At 34.6% G+C, this 13,442-nt stretch overlaps 1 protein-coding gene and 1 non-coding gene across 2 annotated transcripts; one reads left to right on the top strand and one right to left on the bottom strand.

The window, feature by feature from the left end:
- Positions 1–2,731: 2,731 nt before the first annotated feature.
- LOC130727199 (U4 spliceosomal RNA) lies at positions 2,732–2,883 on the bottom strand. The gene has a single exon (XR_009015226.1). It is a non-coding gene; the product is annotated as a U4 spliceosomal RNA (small nuclear RNA).
- Positions 2,884–6,781: 3,898 nt separating this feature from the next.
- LOC130723940 (polygalacturonase At1g48100-like) lies at positions 6,782–9,809 on the top strand. The gene is made up of 6 exons (XM_057575087.1): positions 6,782–7,389; positions 7,487–7,654; positions 7,813–7,857; positions 7,988–8,195; positions 8,304–8,385; positions 9,065–9,809. Exons 1-6 carry the CDS (start codon positions 6,970–6,972, stop codon positions 9,567–9,569), a joined length of 1,428 nt encoding a protein of 475 aa, XP_057431070.1. The 5' UTR covers positions 6,782–6,969; the 3' UTR covers positions 9,570–9,809.
- The last annotated feature ends 3,633 nt before the right edge of the window (positions 9,810–13,442 follow it).

A 13,442-nucleotide genomic window follows, 5' to 3' on the forward strand; every position in this document is an offset into this window, starting at 1 on the left:
AAAGTATAGTGAAACATTTGATCAAGATATGTAATTCTTAGAAAGATACCTGCCCAATTAATTGGGATTATTAAATACTCCCTCAGGTCCTTTTTATAAGGAATACTTTGGAAAAAAAATTTGTTACTTTTTATAAGAAACACTCTTATTAAATTAAGTCAAATAATAAATTCTTGTGCAACGAGACATATTTCCCATGCAAAAATTTGGAGGGAAATTGCAAGCACTCAATAGGTATTGTCACCATTTGTGGTAATTAGCATAAATGTCCAATGAGATGATCCCCCGTAGTTTAAATCCATACATTTAATCCACTTGTGGTCTCCTCTTTAATGTCCAATGAGATGATCCTCCGTAGTTTAAATCATATCCTTTAGGCCCAACATGGGTATTAGAGTCGATGGTTGTTTGGCCATGGTGACGGCTCATTGTTCGAAAGTCTTCCTCGTAATGTTGTGACCAAGTGGTGTGTCCCGTTGATCAGTCCAACAATGATACAAGTACTTGGAGGTTTCCGCTTTCGTTTGAGATGAACACAAACTTGAGGGGAGATTGTGTGATATCAAGTATGAGTAAGTCTCACATTGGAAGATAAAGATAACTCAAATCAGTTTGTAAGTGAGAGGACCCATAAACTCAATGTCTTAAAGTTTTTGGTGAAAGATGTGATGTCCAACTCACTTGTGGTTTGCCCAATGTGAATGATCCCCTGTCATTTAAATCATCTCCTTAAGGTCCAATAGTGGTATTAGAAACGATAGTTGTTTGACTATGGTGACGACTCCTTGTGTCCAAAGTCTTCATGAAAATATTGTGACCAGACAGCGTGTCCCGTTGATTTGCCCAACGGTGGTGCAAGTGTTTGGAGGCTTCCTATTTCGTTTGAGATTGACTCACACTTGAAAGGAAGATTTTGTGGTATCAAGTGTAAGTAAGTCCAACTCACTTGTGGTTTATCTCTTAACTCAGTGTGGATGATCCCCGTAATACAAATCATCTCCTTTAGGCCTAAAAGTTATATCGGTACACTTTGATAAACAGCTAAACTAAAGCCGCATTTGAAAGAAATTATTTCATCGATCTTTTAGAAGAAACGTATATAAGTGTTTGATTAGATTTATGAAAATAGCTTATGTTGTACATGTGAAAAAAATTTAGTTTACTTTCATAAGTTTCCTTGGTTAGCTTATAATTTGAATGAAAAAAAAAGAATAAGATCATATAATCCAATGAGTGACGGAAGTTTGTTTAGACATTAGTCATGGCCCATGGAGTAGAATTTATCATTGAAATTATGTTTCTACATAATAAATGACAAGGCTATAATAAATTATTTATGGTTGAGTTTCTAATAAAATGCACCATACATTAATAACTTCCTTTTTTTTTTTGATCAAATTAATAACTTCCTTGAAAACAACTGAATCCAGCGAAAACATCACATCTTAGACTGAATTGTAGGGCTTTACCGGCTCTTCCAGAAATTCTCAACCAGGCCCAAAAGGGGGCTTGGAGATAGTTTTCAAAGAAAAAAAAAAAAACCCGTTGACAAAAAAAAAAAGTTAAATTTGGCACCTCAGTCCTCATAGCACCCTATTTATTTTACACTCAACTTTTATTTTACACCTAACTATTTTACATTGATCTTTCATTTTACACCTCACTTTAACAGGGTAATTTTTTTTTAGTTACCACTTTTTATACGTTTTAAACCCGAAAAAACAGTAAAGAATGGGAATTTACCCATATTTTCAACCAGTTATTGAACCTAGGAGAAGAAATTTCTTAAAAAGAAAAGTTTCACCCACTAGTCGAGTAGTGGACCCAAACTACATTGTGCATGTTACTTCCTATTTATATGCATTGTATTATTTCTTCACTTTGATACATAGCAATGTGGGACAAATATCAGGTTATTAGTTTTTTCAGGTTTTGTGGTTCTGGTAAACAAAATAAAAATTTGTGCATGTATGTTCACCATTACAATTCTGTTATTTAGTGCTAGCATAGCATGAATTTCTTCTGATAAAAATATGATTCATCATGGTGACTTAGGAGAATGGCTTGGGAATTCAAAGTGAAGTTTTCTGTGATAAGTTGTAGGAACCTTGTTGATTGTGTAAAATCAATGGCAAACGCAATTGAGCCTCTTCTGTGTTCATGAGAAGTAATTTCATACTACTTTCTCCTTAGTTGCTCCAGCATTTTTATTCTGTACAGGACTCGGAAGCGAATCTTCATTTTCGTGTTCCCCTGTCACACTTTTGCATTTCCCAGTTTCTGGATGTTTTTAATTGCAGAGTAATTATAAGTGGAGTGAATGGTTGCTTCTATCTAGACTTAAAATTCACATAATGATTAATGACCAACTCTTGTCTTCATTCTTAGTTCCTACTGACATAATATCATTGTTATAGGTAAACCAACACTTTTCAATTTCATTGTTTCAGCAGAAAGCAAAGCTTTCAAAATTTCATTTCTATATGCCTATGAAAGATCAACCACAAATTATAAACATTCCCCAAACAACCTTAATTGCTAGTATTAGAGAAAGTCAAGTTATGACTAGCTGAATTCATGGTTGACATCAAAATTTCCTTCATATATTTCCCTCTTTCCCAGTAACCTGTAAGAATCTAAGCCCAATCTGTCTTACAGTCTTAGCACAGAAGTAAAAGACTAGCAGTTTTCACCATGAACTAAGCATTCAAAACCTTAAACTGAAATGTAGGGCTTTACCCAAGAAGGGAGCCCTTCCAGAAATTCTCGAAGACTTAGGTCATGCCCAAGTCTAAGAGGGGGTTTGGAAATAGTTTTCAACCAGCAATAGACGCGCCTCGGTTAGTACCTCATAAGCTGCGTCATTGCCCCAAGCGCAAAGATACTTATAACACAGCCTATTGCTTCTTATTTATAATACATTCTATGGTTTCTGCACTTGGACACAGCCGATGAGGGACACATGTTTCAGCTCATTGACTATGGTTCTGGTGTCATTGAATGTTAGTATAGACTATAGAGCATGAATTGATTTTTCTCCTGATAAGAATCTGATCCATCATGGTAACTTGGGTGAATGGTTTGAGAATATTGAGCTGGAGATTTATGTGATAAGTTGTAGCAACCTTTTTAATTGTGTAAAACAGTAAAAACTGACTGCAATCCAGTGAGCAAACACAAATGAACCTGTTCTCTGGTCCCTCTGTAAATTCACGGTGAAAGAATAGTGCTCTAGCATCTTTTTAATCATCACATGTTAAAGTTAATTTGAGTGTTGACCACGGGATGCGGACAGGCGCATTTGTTTTTGGTTTTAGTCATGGCAGATCCATATGCACTTGTTGCATTGCCAATATACCAAGGACCAGCAACACCTGAGAGCAGCTGAAAATCCTACAATATCATCATTCCTCACTGATGTTTGAACTATAACATGCTAATCATTAAAAATTCAATCCTCACACATTCATTCTCGTGAAACCTCTGATTTAACCAGCTAACCTGGTTGAGAAGAACACAATTGTACGTATCCGTGCATGTTTCGATACATAGTAAAAAATTACGAAAGATAAAATTATAATGAGTAGAAACAACTTCTCTTAACTTTTACAATGGTTCATCATAATTCTAGCATTACAGTGGTTTTCCGCTGTGTATGACTTAGTAAAATTGTTTCACAATATTTTTCCAAAAGATTTATAGTATCTCATGAAGAATTCTTTATCAGCACTTTAAGGTGTTAATAATGCTAATTGGTATAAGCAGACAAGAGCCATCGAATAATGCTAGCTTTTCTTAAATTTCTTTCTCATACAGATGTCAATAAGGTCATAGAAGAAAACAGATGTCCTTCATGTACTTCAATTTTGTGCATTATTTAGAATACGGCAAAACGCCTGTGAACTTGGAATCCCTAACACCATTTTAAGCTTAATTAAAAGCTGTCATTAAGACAAATGCAAGCAAGATCAAGCTTAAACTAATGTGTTAGGTGTAACTTTAGTCCAAAAATAGCTTCAGATTAAGGGTTGTTTTATGATTTTAAATTCTTATTCGATGATATATCTAGTTGATGTGAGACTCTCAACACAGTTATTTAATAAATTCGCGGAATCAGAGACCAGGCTGCTGTGTTTTATTCCATATCTTCATATGCTGTCCACATCATCACTTTCTCATAATCACAGCTATTAGAATCAAATCCACCAATTAACAATCTTACAACTTTTTAATCCACTTTCATTCGCCCGTGACACAAAATTTGAAACATCCTCCCGTGAACACACAAATTAGAAAAAGAAAACCAGCAAGTTCTATTCGTACACGTGCCCCCTTGTCATGAACATGAATCAATGTGACCCCAAACAAACAAAGTGAGCAAAGAGAAAAAGTGCACTTCTTTTCCTTCCTTGGATTTCTGCAGAATCTGCTTAGAGCTGCATGTGATAAAATTGTGTTGGAACCGTGATAGAAGCAACACACACAACACAAACTCACATTCTCCTTCTCATGCTCTATCATCAATCATGTTCACATTGAATCAATGAACCCCTAACTTGCTACCACGTGTTGCAACAGAGAACCACAAACTCTGCAGAGCACAAAAAAACTTGCAGTATTCCAGAATCTTTCTAGTCATGAAATTTGCTCTGTTGAATTGTGTCTTTTTTTCTATTTTTCTTTTTTGAAGCCTCTCTCACTCTCACCTGTGAATGTACACACGTGACATGTTAAGACAAACATGAGTGCATGCTCAAACATTTCCATATCATTCATTTGAAATCTTTGCCTTCTATAAAATCCCCTTCACACTCATATTTTAGAAAGCAAGACATTAATTTTCTTAGACACAACTAGCTTGTTACAAGCTCCAAGTTAACTAAATTTGCATTGGATGGTTAGGGAAATTTCCTGAGCTCAAAGAAAAAATTGCACCCCTCATCATAAGGTGAAGTCACAAAGTCAAATTGTTTTTTCAATGTAATTTATTGGTTCATTTAATAGTTATATTGATATAGAAAGATCTTAGTTTCTCTGAAGGTCACTTTCTATGTCATAGCTCTGTGTTTGTGTACCTAAATAATTACATATATTGATTTTCTTCAACCCCTTTATTATTGATCAAAATCATACAGGATTTTGATTCCACCCGTGAATGTGTTAATTCTGTTGTCGCCTATCAAGTATAAAACACCTTCAATAAATTCAGGGCCACAACAACCCACAATAAGCTAAACAACAACAAAGAGTCACGTTTTGGATTGCTTTTACATCAAGACCACATTAGCCCATTTTACACTTTTTTATATTCCTCTCAAGCCCCACATAGTACAGCTTCTTCCCCTCGCCAAACTACTATTATTTTTGGATATCAATATGTATGCAAACATATGTTAGCATGCATTTTAAAAAGAAAGCGTAACTCTTATGAATTGAGATGAAATTGTCATCAAGGCGTTGGACTGTTAGTCTAGTGGTAGCTGGTAGGTGAGCTAGATATTTATAATGGTAACACAAGTTTGAATTCTGAAAAATCATTTGTTGGGAGGGACCGTCACAGTTCCTCGAACACATCAAAGAGTAACAAAAAAAAATTTGGGCGAAATTCACTTCACATGGTACTAAACCGGTATCTAAGCACACACGAATTGATCATTCTCTCATGTTTCTTGGTCTACATGTGCATTTGTGAGATGGAGATAAGAATTAAACAACCTAATATTTGGTTTAAAAATATGTAAATTGGTATGGACTGTGATATCTGCATTGCTTAAAATTAAGTGGAATGATTTGAGGATGTGGAAATTGAACATCTTAATTAGAGAATATTATTAATTGCTTAAGCTAGGGAGCAAGAGAAAAAGTTCCTTGTTTATAAAATGGAAAATTAAAAATTTGCTTAACACAAACAAGAAAAGTGCTGTGATTCATAATGCAAGTTCAGTTGTTTTTTGTCAAAGTTTAGGATTCCTATGATGCTTAGCTTTCTTCTTTTTTTCACCAGCTGCTACATTGTTGTTTACAGACTAGTTCTAACTTATAGCTATACTTCACATGCAACATCTTAAACATTGTTGATTTTTCAATAGCTGCACGTGTCTGTTTTGGCCTCTTCCACGGTAAAACCCACATAGAAACATGTCATATAACCTGACAAAATATGCTACAAAACCAATTTGTTTCTCATAATTAATTTTAGTCATTTTCTTGGACAGTATATACACATGGCTTCTTAATGTCTTTATTGTATTTAAGTATGTGTTTAGCTTCAACCAAATTAGTCACTTTTTTTAAAGGGTCAAATACATTTTGTCTTGTTAATTACAACAAAATAACTTGCTGTTCTTGTGTTTCTTTTTCACCTAAGCTATCAATTATAGGCTTATTCTGTTACTCACAAAAGACACTTGAAATTAACTTATATGCATAGTTAGTACAAGTAATCAGTTACAGCAATTTAAACACTTGAAGTGCAACCTTACTGTTAGTGAGGTCTAAGAAGTAAGAAGCGAACAAAAGGAACCATATCCTTGACCACAATACATTGAACTCTTACAATGAAAATAAGAAGCATGATCAGAAAAGTGAGGTTGGGAAACAGACACCATGCCAAGGTTACTACACAACATTGACCTTCAAAAGGGCCTTAAAAAACGTCTAACTGCTTCCTTGAGACACTGAAACCTTTAATCAACCAAAAGTCGACACGTGTCCGCCTCATGTTTGAGAATAATTTATTCCCAAACTACCAGATTTGTGAGTATATATAAGAACCTTTGCTTCACAATGGTCCTCACTAGGCCAATTTCCTTTGAATCGTCTGAAAGTTAGTTTTGAACTTTGTCAATAAAATTTCTGAAGCTTTAGCTTTTCAATTCTCTCTATCCACAGATATCATATCATCTTTGAAGCAAGTTGTGGTTTCACGTTGTTACAAACATTTTTATTTCAGTGCCAAAATTCATCACCATGATTTTTATAAGAGGGTGTTTTATCCTATGGATTACTGTGATTCTTTTTATCCATGATTTGGATAATGTGGAAGGAAGAAACCACTATCACAAGAAGCAGAACAAAAAATCCCCTGCTCCTAAGTCCCCTGCTCATTCCCCTGCACCACCAAGTGACACTTCACCCCCTTCTTCCACTTCTCCGAGTGTTCCCTCAGACCCTTATCCGAATGATCCCGGGGATTCAGGCTGCGTATTCGACGTCATGTCCTTCGGGGCAGTTGGAGATGGTTCAGCTGATGACACGGCTGCATTCAGGGAAGCATGGAAAGCAGCTTGTGCAGTAGAGTCAGGGGTTGTTCTGGCTCCAGAAAACTACTGTTTTATGATCACTTCTACAATTTTTTCTGGTCCATGCAAGCCAGGACTTGTATTTCAAGTAAGAATGCTTCTTCAATTTCCTACATCAAATGAACATGTAAAGTTTTTTTCCTACATTACTATATAGTTTACTTACATGGTTCAAATTTATGCAGGTGGAAGGTACTCTCATGGCACCAGATGGACCAGATTCTTGGCCTAAAGCAGATAGCCGAAGTCAATGGCTTGTGTTTTATAGACTTGATCAATTCACTCTTAATGGGATAGGAATCATTGAAGGCAATGGGGAACAATGGTGGGATCTTCCTTGCAAACCTCACAGGGTAATAATCATTTCAGTTTCACATAGCATGTGTTCAGAAGTTTCACATTAACCAGAAATAACACTGATACCATTACTAACTTTCTCCTCACTATTGATGTATTTTATTTGATGTTCAATTCAATCAAACTAAATGCTAGCAAAAAAATGTCATTTCAGGGTCCAGATGGGAAAACTACATCAGGACCATGTGGGAGTCCAACAGTGAGTAAACTCTTCAAAATTCAGCTCAACCAGAACATAACTGTTTATACTTTATAATGTACTCTTTCTTCTTCTTTTTTCTGTTCTGAATTGTCTTAACAATGTTTCTTTCTTTGTTGATACTTGATAGATGATAAGGTTCTTCCTCAGCTCCAACTTGCTGATGAGGGGTGTGAAGATTCAAAACAGCCCCATGTTCCATGTGAAGTTTGATGGCTGCCAAGGAGTGCGGATCGACGAGGTGTCCATTTCTGCGCCGAAACTCAGCCCCAACACTGATGGAATCCACTTAGGAAACACGAAGGGTGTTTCGATTTACAACACCATGATAAGCAATGGTATAGACTAAACTGCAATGTTTCACTTGCTCAATATGGCAAATCTGTTCTGTGTTAATTTCTTATGCGAAATGAGTAGTTTACTAGAACATAGTTTTTTCTTAACAGGTGATGATTGTGTTTCAATTGGACCCGGGTGCTCAGATGTGGACATTAATGGATTAACTTGTGCTCCCACACACGGAATTAGGTACTTTATTGCATAATCTCTCTTAATTTAGTTGAATTGGGTCGTTAACTACCAACTATCAATGATGACCAATATACAAATTAAATAAAAAACTAAAAACAAAGCCAAATGATGCTTGCTGTATAATATAATCATCTTTACTGTGATTCTAAAACAATTTCAAAAGGCAAAACTAATGAAATGTGAAAACTCAAAAGTTGGGTTATGAAATTGAAATGTCTCAACCTTCAAATGAAAAGAAGGTCACAAGAGTTATTTTCTTCTTTTAGTGATCTATATAACTAAATTACTTTAACAGTTGGAAGTTGGAACAGTTCAAATAGCAAATCATTAATATTACAGTTGTTTCTACTCTTCACTTCTCTGTCCCTCCATGACTCAAGAGTAGCAATTAGAAATGTCAAAGCTAATTTGGAACCTTTAGTGTACCGAGTTTGTATGGGATTGAACTCTTCTATTTCCGGAATGTGTACTAATTTTGTCCCACTGATAAAATTTTAACATGTAAGTTAAAAACCATCATGTAAGTTTGTAACCGTCTCACTCATGTCTTTTTTAATTGACATAGCGAGATTTCGTTGATGGGACAGGAAATTCAGACATCATTTAATAACAGAAGACCTTATTCGTTTGTATGATATGTCGGCATTTTTCACTAAAAGTGTGGTAATTTGTGCAGCATTGGAAGCCTTGGAGTGGACAACTCACATGCTTGTGTCTCCAACATAACTGTCAGAAATTCTGTGATAAAGGAATCAGACAATGGGCTGAGGATTAAGACATGGCAAGGAGGTACAGGTTCAGTGACAAACTTGAGATTTGAGAACATCCAAATGGAGAATGTGAGGAACTGCATCAACATAGACCAGTACTACTGCCTGACCAAGGAGTGCAGGAACCAAACATCAGCAGTACATGTAAATGATGTGTCGTACATTAACATAAAGGGGACTTATGATGTGAGAACACCTCCTATACACTTTGCTTGCAGTGACAGTGTTGCGTGCACAAACATAACACTTTCAGATGTAGAGCTTTTGCCATATGAAGGGGAGTTACTGGAGGATTCATTTTGCTGGAATGCTTATGGGACGCAAGAGACAATAACAGTTCCTCCAATTGATTGCTTAAGGGAAGGTGAACCTGAGAGGGTTATAGAGCTCTCCCAATATGAATGCAGTTAACATGTTACAATTACTTTGAAATTGTGGTTATAGAAGAAGGTAAGGTACATGTATAGAGGCATTAATTAGTTATGATGGGGTATGTTTGTGGCTTATTATATGATACATTATTACTTGTTATTCGTTCCTATTTGGGGGATTCGCCCTATTGTGTGATGAGATATAGAATTTAGTCTATTTTTTGGGACCTACCTACATTGTAATAGCTTTAATTGGATATTATATAATAGATTTCATATATCAGCATAGCTTTCATATTTAAATGTAGTTTTTGCATCATGATCTTATTTGCAAACATGAGATGGGGCACCCTTTATATGGAGAAATGAGAGATAAGAAAACACAGACTTACTCAATGTGGGACATGAACTTGAACATAAGTTTTATGAATTCTATTTAGTGAAATGCCAGCAGGGAAGCATTGGGCCAGCCCAACTTCCACCCAAGAGGTCCCAAAGAAAATAAAAAAGGCCAGCCTGACTATCTAATTTCATTTGAGTTATATTTTTTTTAAATTTAGCCCATTTACTCTTTCTCTAGAATGTTTCAATGTTGGTGATGTCCTCTGCAAGCTTTAATTTCAAACTCATAAATGACAAATGTTGGTGCATTGGTTTTTTTTTATAGGCAAATGTTAGTGGTTAGTAAGTCAGAAAATCCTTCAAATTTCTCTTCCAGGATTCGAACCTCAACCTTCCCTTCCTCAACCCTTATGTCAAGTTGGTGCATTGATAAAATACGAATATGTGTACGCTTAAAAATTTTCTCCTCAGAGTTTAAAAATTTTCTAGTTATCACTTCTAACAACGATACCAAGTAAGAGTGAAGATAAGCCAATTCATTACGTGGTCTTTAAGCAAGCTTTCGGACCTCTAGGTATGCACTAATATTACGACAGAAAAATAAAAAACCCTTATTACAAAATAAAAGGTACTCCCTCGGGTCCTATTTATAAGTAACAAAAAAAATTCACATAGTTTAAGAAATGTAGTAAAACTAAATAAAATGCATTAAATTTGTCTTGAATCAAAATAAACTTCCAAAATTACCCTTTGTTATTCGTGTTGGAAAGTAGAAAAGAGAGAGAATAATTAATGAGACACATTCTACAAGTTAGAATTAATAAAGGCATTATTGGAAAAAAATAATTAATATAGCTCAAACTTTCATTTGGTTCTTATAAAAAGGACCAAAATTTTTCTTCTCTTTCATGCTTATAAATAGAACCGGAGGGAGTACAAGTCTAGGTAATAAAAAAATCATAAAACTCTGTCCACCATACTTTTTTTTTTGAACTCACCTTACTTAAACCATAGGAATTAAGTCTATGTAATAGCTAAAACATATTAGCTCATCTTAATTTTAATAATAGTTGGATAAGCAATAAAGTCGTTTGTCTTGGGCTTAATACATCAGAAGGCCCCTGTAATTGTTAAAGGAATCAAATCCAGGGCCTAGAAAATTTTTACATTAAATTGGGTCCCTAGAAATTTTTTTTTAATTCAATTAAGGGCAAAGTGTACCAGCCCTCAATTTTATCTCAGTCATCAATTCCACGTGGCTTTTATTATTATTTTTTAATTACAAAAATAATAAAAAATTATTTTTAATTCCAACTCAATTAAATAATCAGAAAAAAAATAATGAATAACCTAATCTAATAAACCTTAACTAAACAAACTAATAATCTGTAATTAATCATCTCACCCTATTCAGGGCTAATTAATCATTTTAGCACCTCTTTGAACCCTAGAAATTAAACCCAGAACACACCACCTAATTAATCATATCAGCAAAAACATTTCCACTTCAAATTCCAGCCTTCTAATCTTTCATCTTCATCATTATCTTCTCCATCCACCTCTTACGCAGTTAGAGCACTCGAAACAGAACAAGGAGCTGTGCGCAGCAAAGGAACCAGAGCTGCACCACAATTAATTTTAAATTCAAAAGCAATTTTTTGGATTAGCTATAGCTTCTAGTATGACAAAATATAAACTTATCCAAATAAACATGTTATAAGGAGCAATTTTCAAGCAAACAAAAGAGCAACATGTTACAAGATGAATACAAATTGCAAACTAATGGTCTTGACATCACATATATGATAATGAAGATAACGAAATTGAAAGAGAATTGAAATACGAACATAGATGTTGAGTTGGCTAGCCATGGTTGTTTCTGCAACTTAACCCTGGACCCATTTTGACCCAAAAAAAAACTCTGGACCCTTTATCTCTGTGTATCTCAACCCATTATCTTCTTCATCCACCTCTTACCTAGCCAGAGCTGCACCACCCTTACCTTCCACCATCGAGCCTCACCGTCAGCCCCAGATCCCAGATCCACGCACCGCCACCGCCACCCCAGATCCACGCACCCCAGATCCCAAATCCACCAATCGCACCACCACCGCGCACCCTAGATCCACCATCAAACTAATCCTCTTTCATCCTCTGACCGCCACCACTCCCTCCTCCTCCACCCCGATCGGATCCTGCCCACCATCTCAATCTCCCTTCTTTTCTTTCTTCTTCTTCCTTCTCTGCCTTCTCTCCTACTTCGATAGAATTTTAGATTATATTAGATTAGGTTTTATTTTTAATTTTTTTTTGCATAAGCAGGTTTTATTTTTAATGAAATGAGATGGAATTAAAAATAAATGAATAACAATAATTAGTATTAACAAAAAAGATAAAAGCCACGTGGAAAAGTTGTAAATGAAAAAACTAAGACACATCAGCCGGAAACACACTTTGTCCTTAATTGAATTAAAAAAAAAATTCTTAGGAACCCAATTTGATGCAAAAATTTTACAGGTCCTGAAACTGATTCCCTTTACAATTTCAGGGGTCTTCTGATGTATTAAGCCTTTGTCTTGCAGATGGATTTTCCACTATTCCTTTTGATGCACATATATCTTTCGCATTCTCAATCTAGTCCCAAGAGTTTTACATAGTCCAACAATCTAAATCTTATTTAAATTTGTAATCTGCAATAGTTATCGTGTAGGGAGTCATCATGGTCAGACTCATTGAGACCACAATGGCTTCTAACGGGACTGACCATTGTATGCTACAAATATAATATAGATTTAAATTATTGGTATATACTAAATGGAAAACTCATGGTTGGTAGATGGAGTTGTGTAAGATATGTGTGTATTGAGAGTAATAATGATGAACCAAAAGGCATCCGCAAAATAAATAAATTTTCTGCTTGTATAAATACCTATCTCATTATTTTAATATGATTTACATTTTCACTCTGTATTTTTTATAAGAATTAAACTATTATTTCACGTCCTTAATATATAGGGCTCGTTTGGTGGTCAGGATAGGATATGATATGTGAACAAGATAGCAACAGGATAGGATAAGAGCAGGATAAACTCTTATCATATCCTGTGTTTGAGGTGCACATGATAAGGACAAGATATGATAAGGAAAAATGTATCGGATTTTATATTTGAATAAAAAATACATTTAGAATTGATCATTCTATTAAATTTAATTTCTTTACATTTTCATGAATAAGTCTATATTTTAAAATAAATAAAATTAATTTAAATTTTATTAATTAGCTTATTTTATTGTTTTGAAGATAGCTTATATTTTAAATAAAATTATGCAGTTAACCAATTGGTTTTCACTTAGTTGTGACACGTGATAATTAACAAAATAAGTTAACTAAATTAAGAATTTTATTATTTCAAAAGCACTTTATATTTAAAATTATAAATTATTATATAAGTAGATTAGTAGTTTTAAATAATAGGAGATGAAAATAGAAAATTAATCTATTACTATTAAAAATCAATATTTGTAATCAATGGTTTCCACTTAGTTGTGACACATGATAAACAATAAAAAT

This window comes from Lotus japonicus, chromosome 6 (genome assembly GCF_012489685.1).
Source record: "Lotus japonicus ecotype B-129 chromosome 6, LjGifu_v1.2".
Taxonomy (NCBI): domain Eukaryota; kingdom Viridiplantae; phylum Streptophyta; class Magnoliopsida; order Fabales; family Fabaceae; genus Lotus; species Lotus japonicus.

Bases quoted from the DNA above. Each gene is read 5' to 3' on its own strand.
- LOC130723940 (XM_057575087.1), top strand. From the start codon at position 6,970: ATGATTTTTATAAGAGGGTGTTTTATCCTATGGATTACTGTGATTCTT. The intron at 7,858-7,987 runs GTGAGTAAACTC...GATACTTGATAG, and splicing joins GACCATGTGGGAGTCCAACA to ATGATAAGGTTCTTCCTCAG. The intron at 8,196-8,303 runs GTATAGACTAAA...TTTTCTTAACAG, and splicing joins CAACACCATGATAAGCAATG to GTGATGATTGTGTTTCAATT.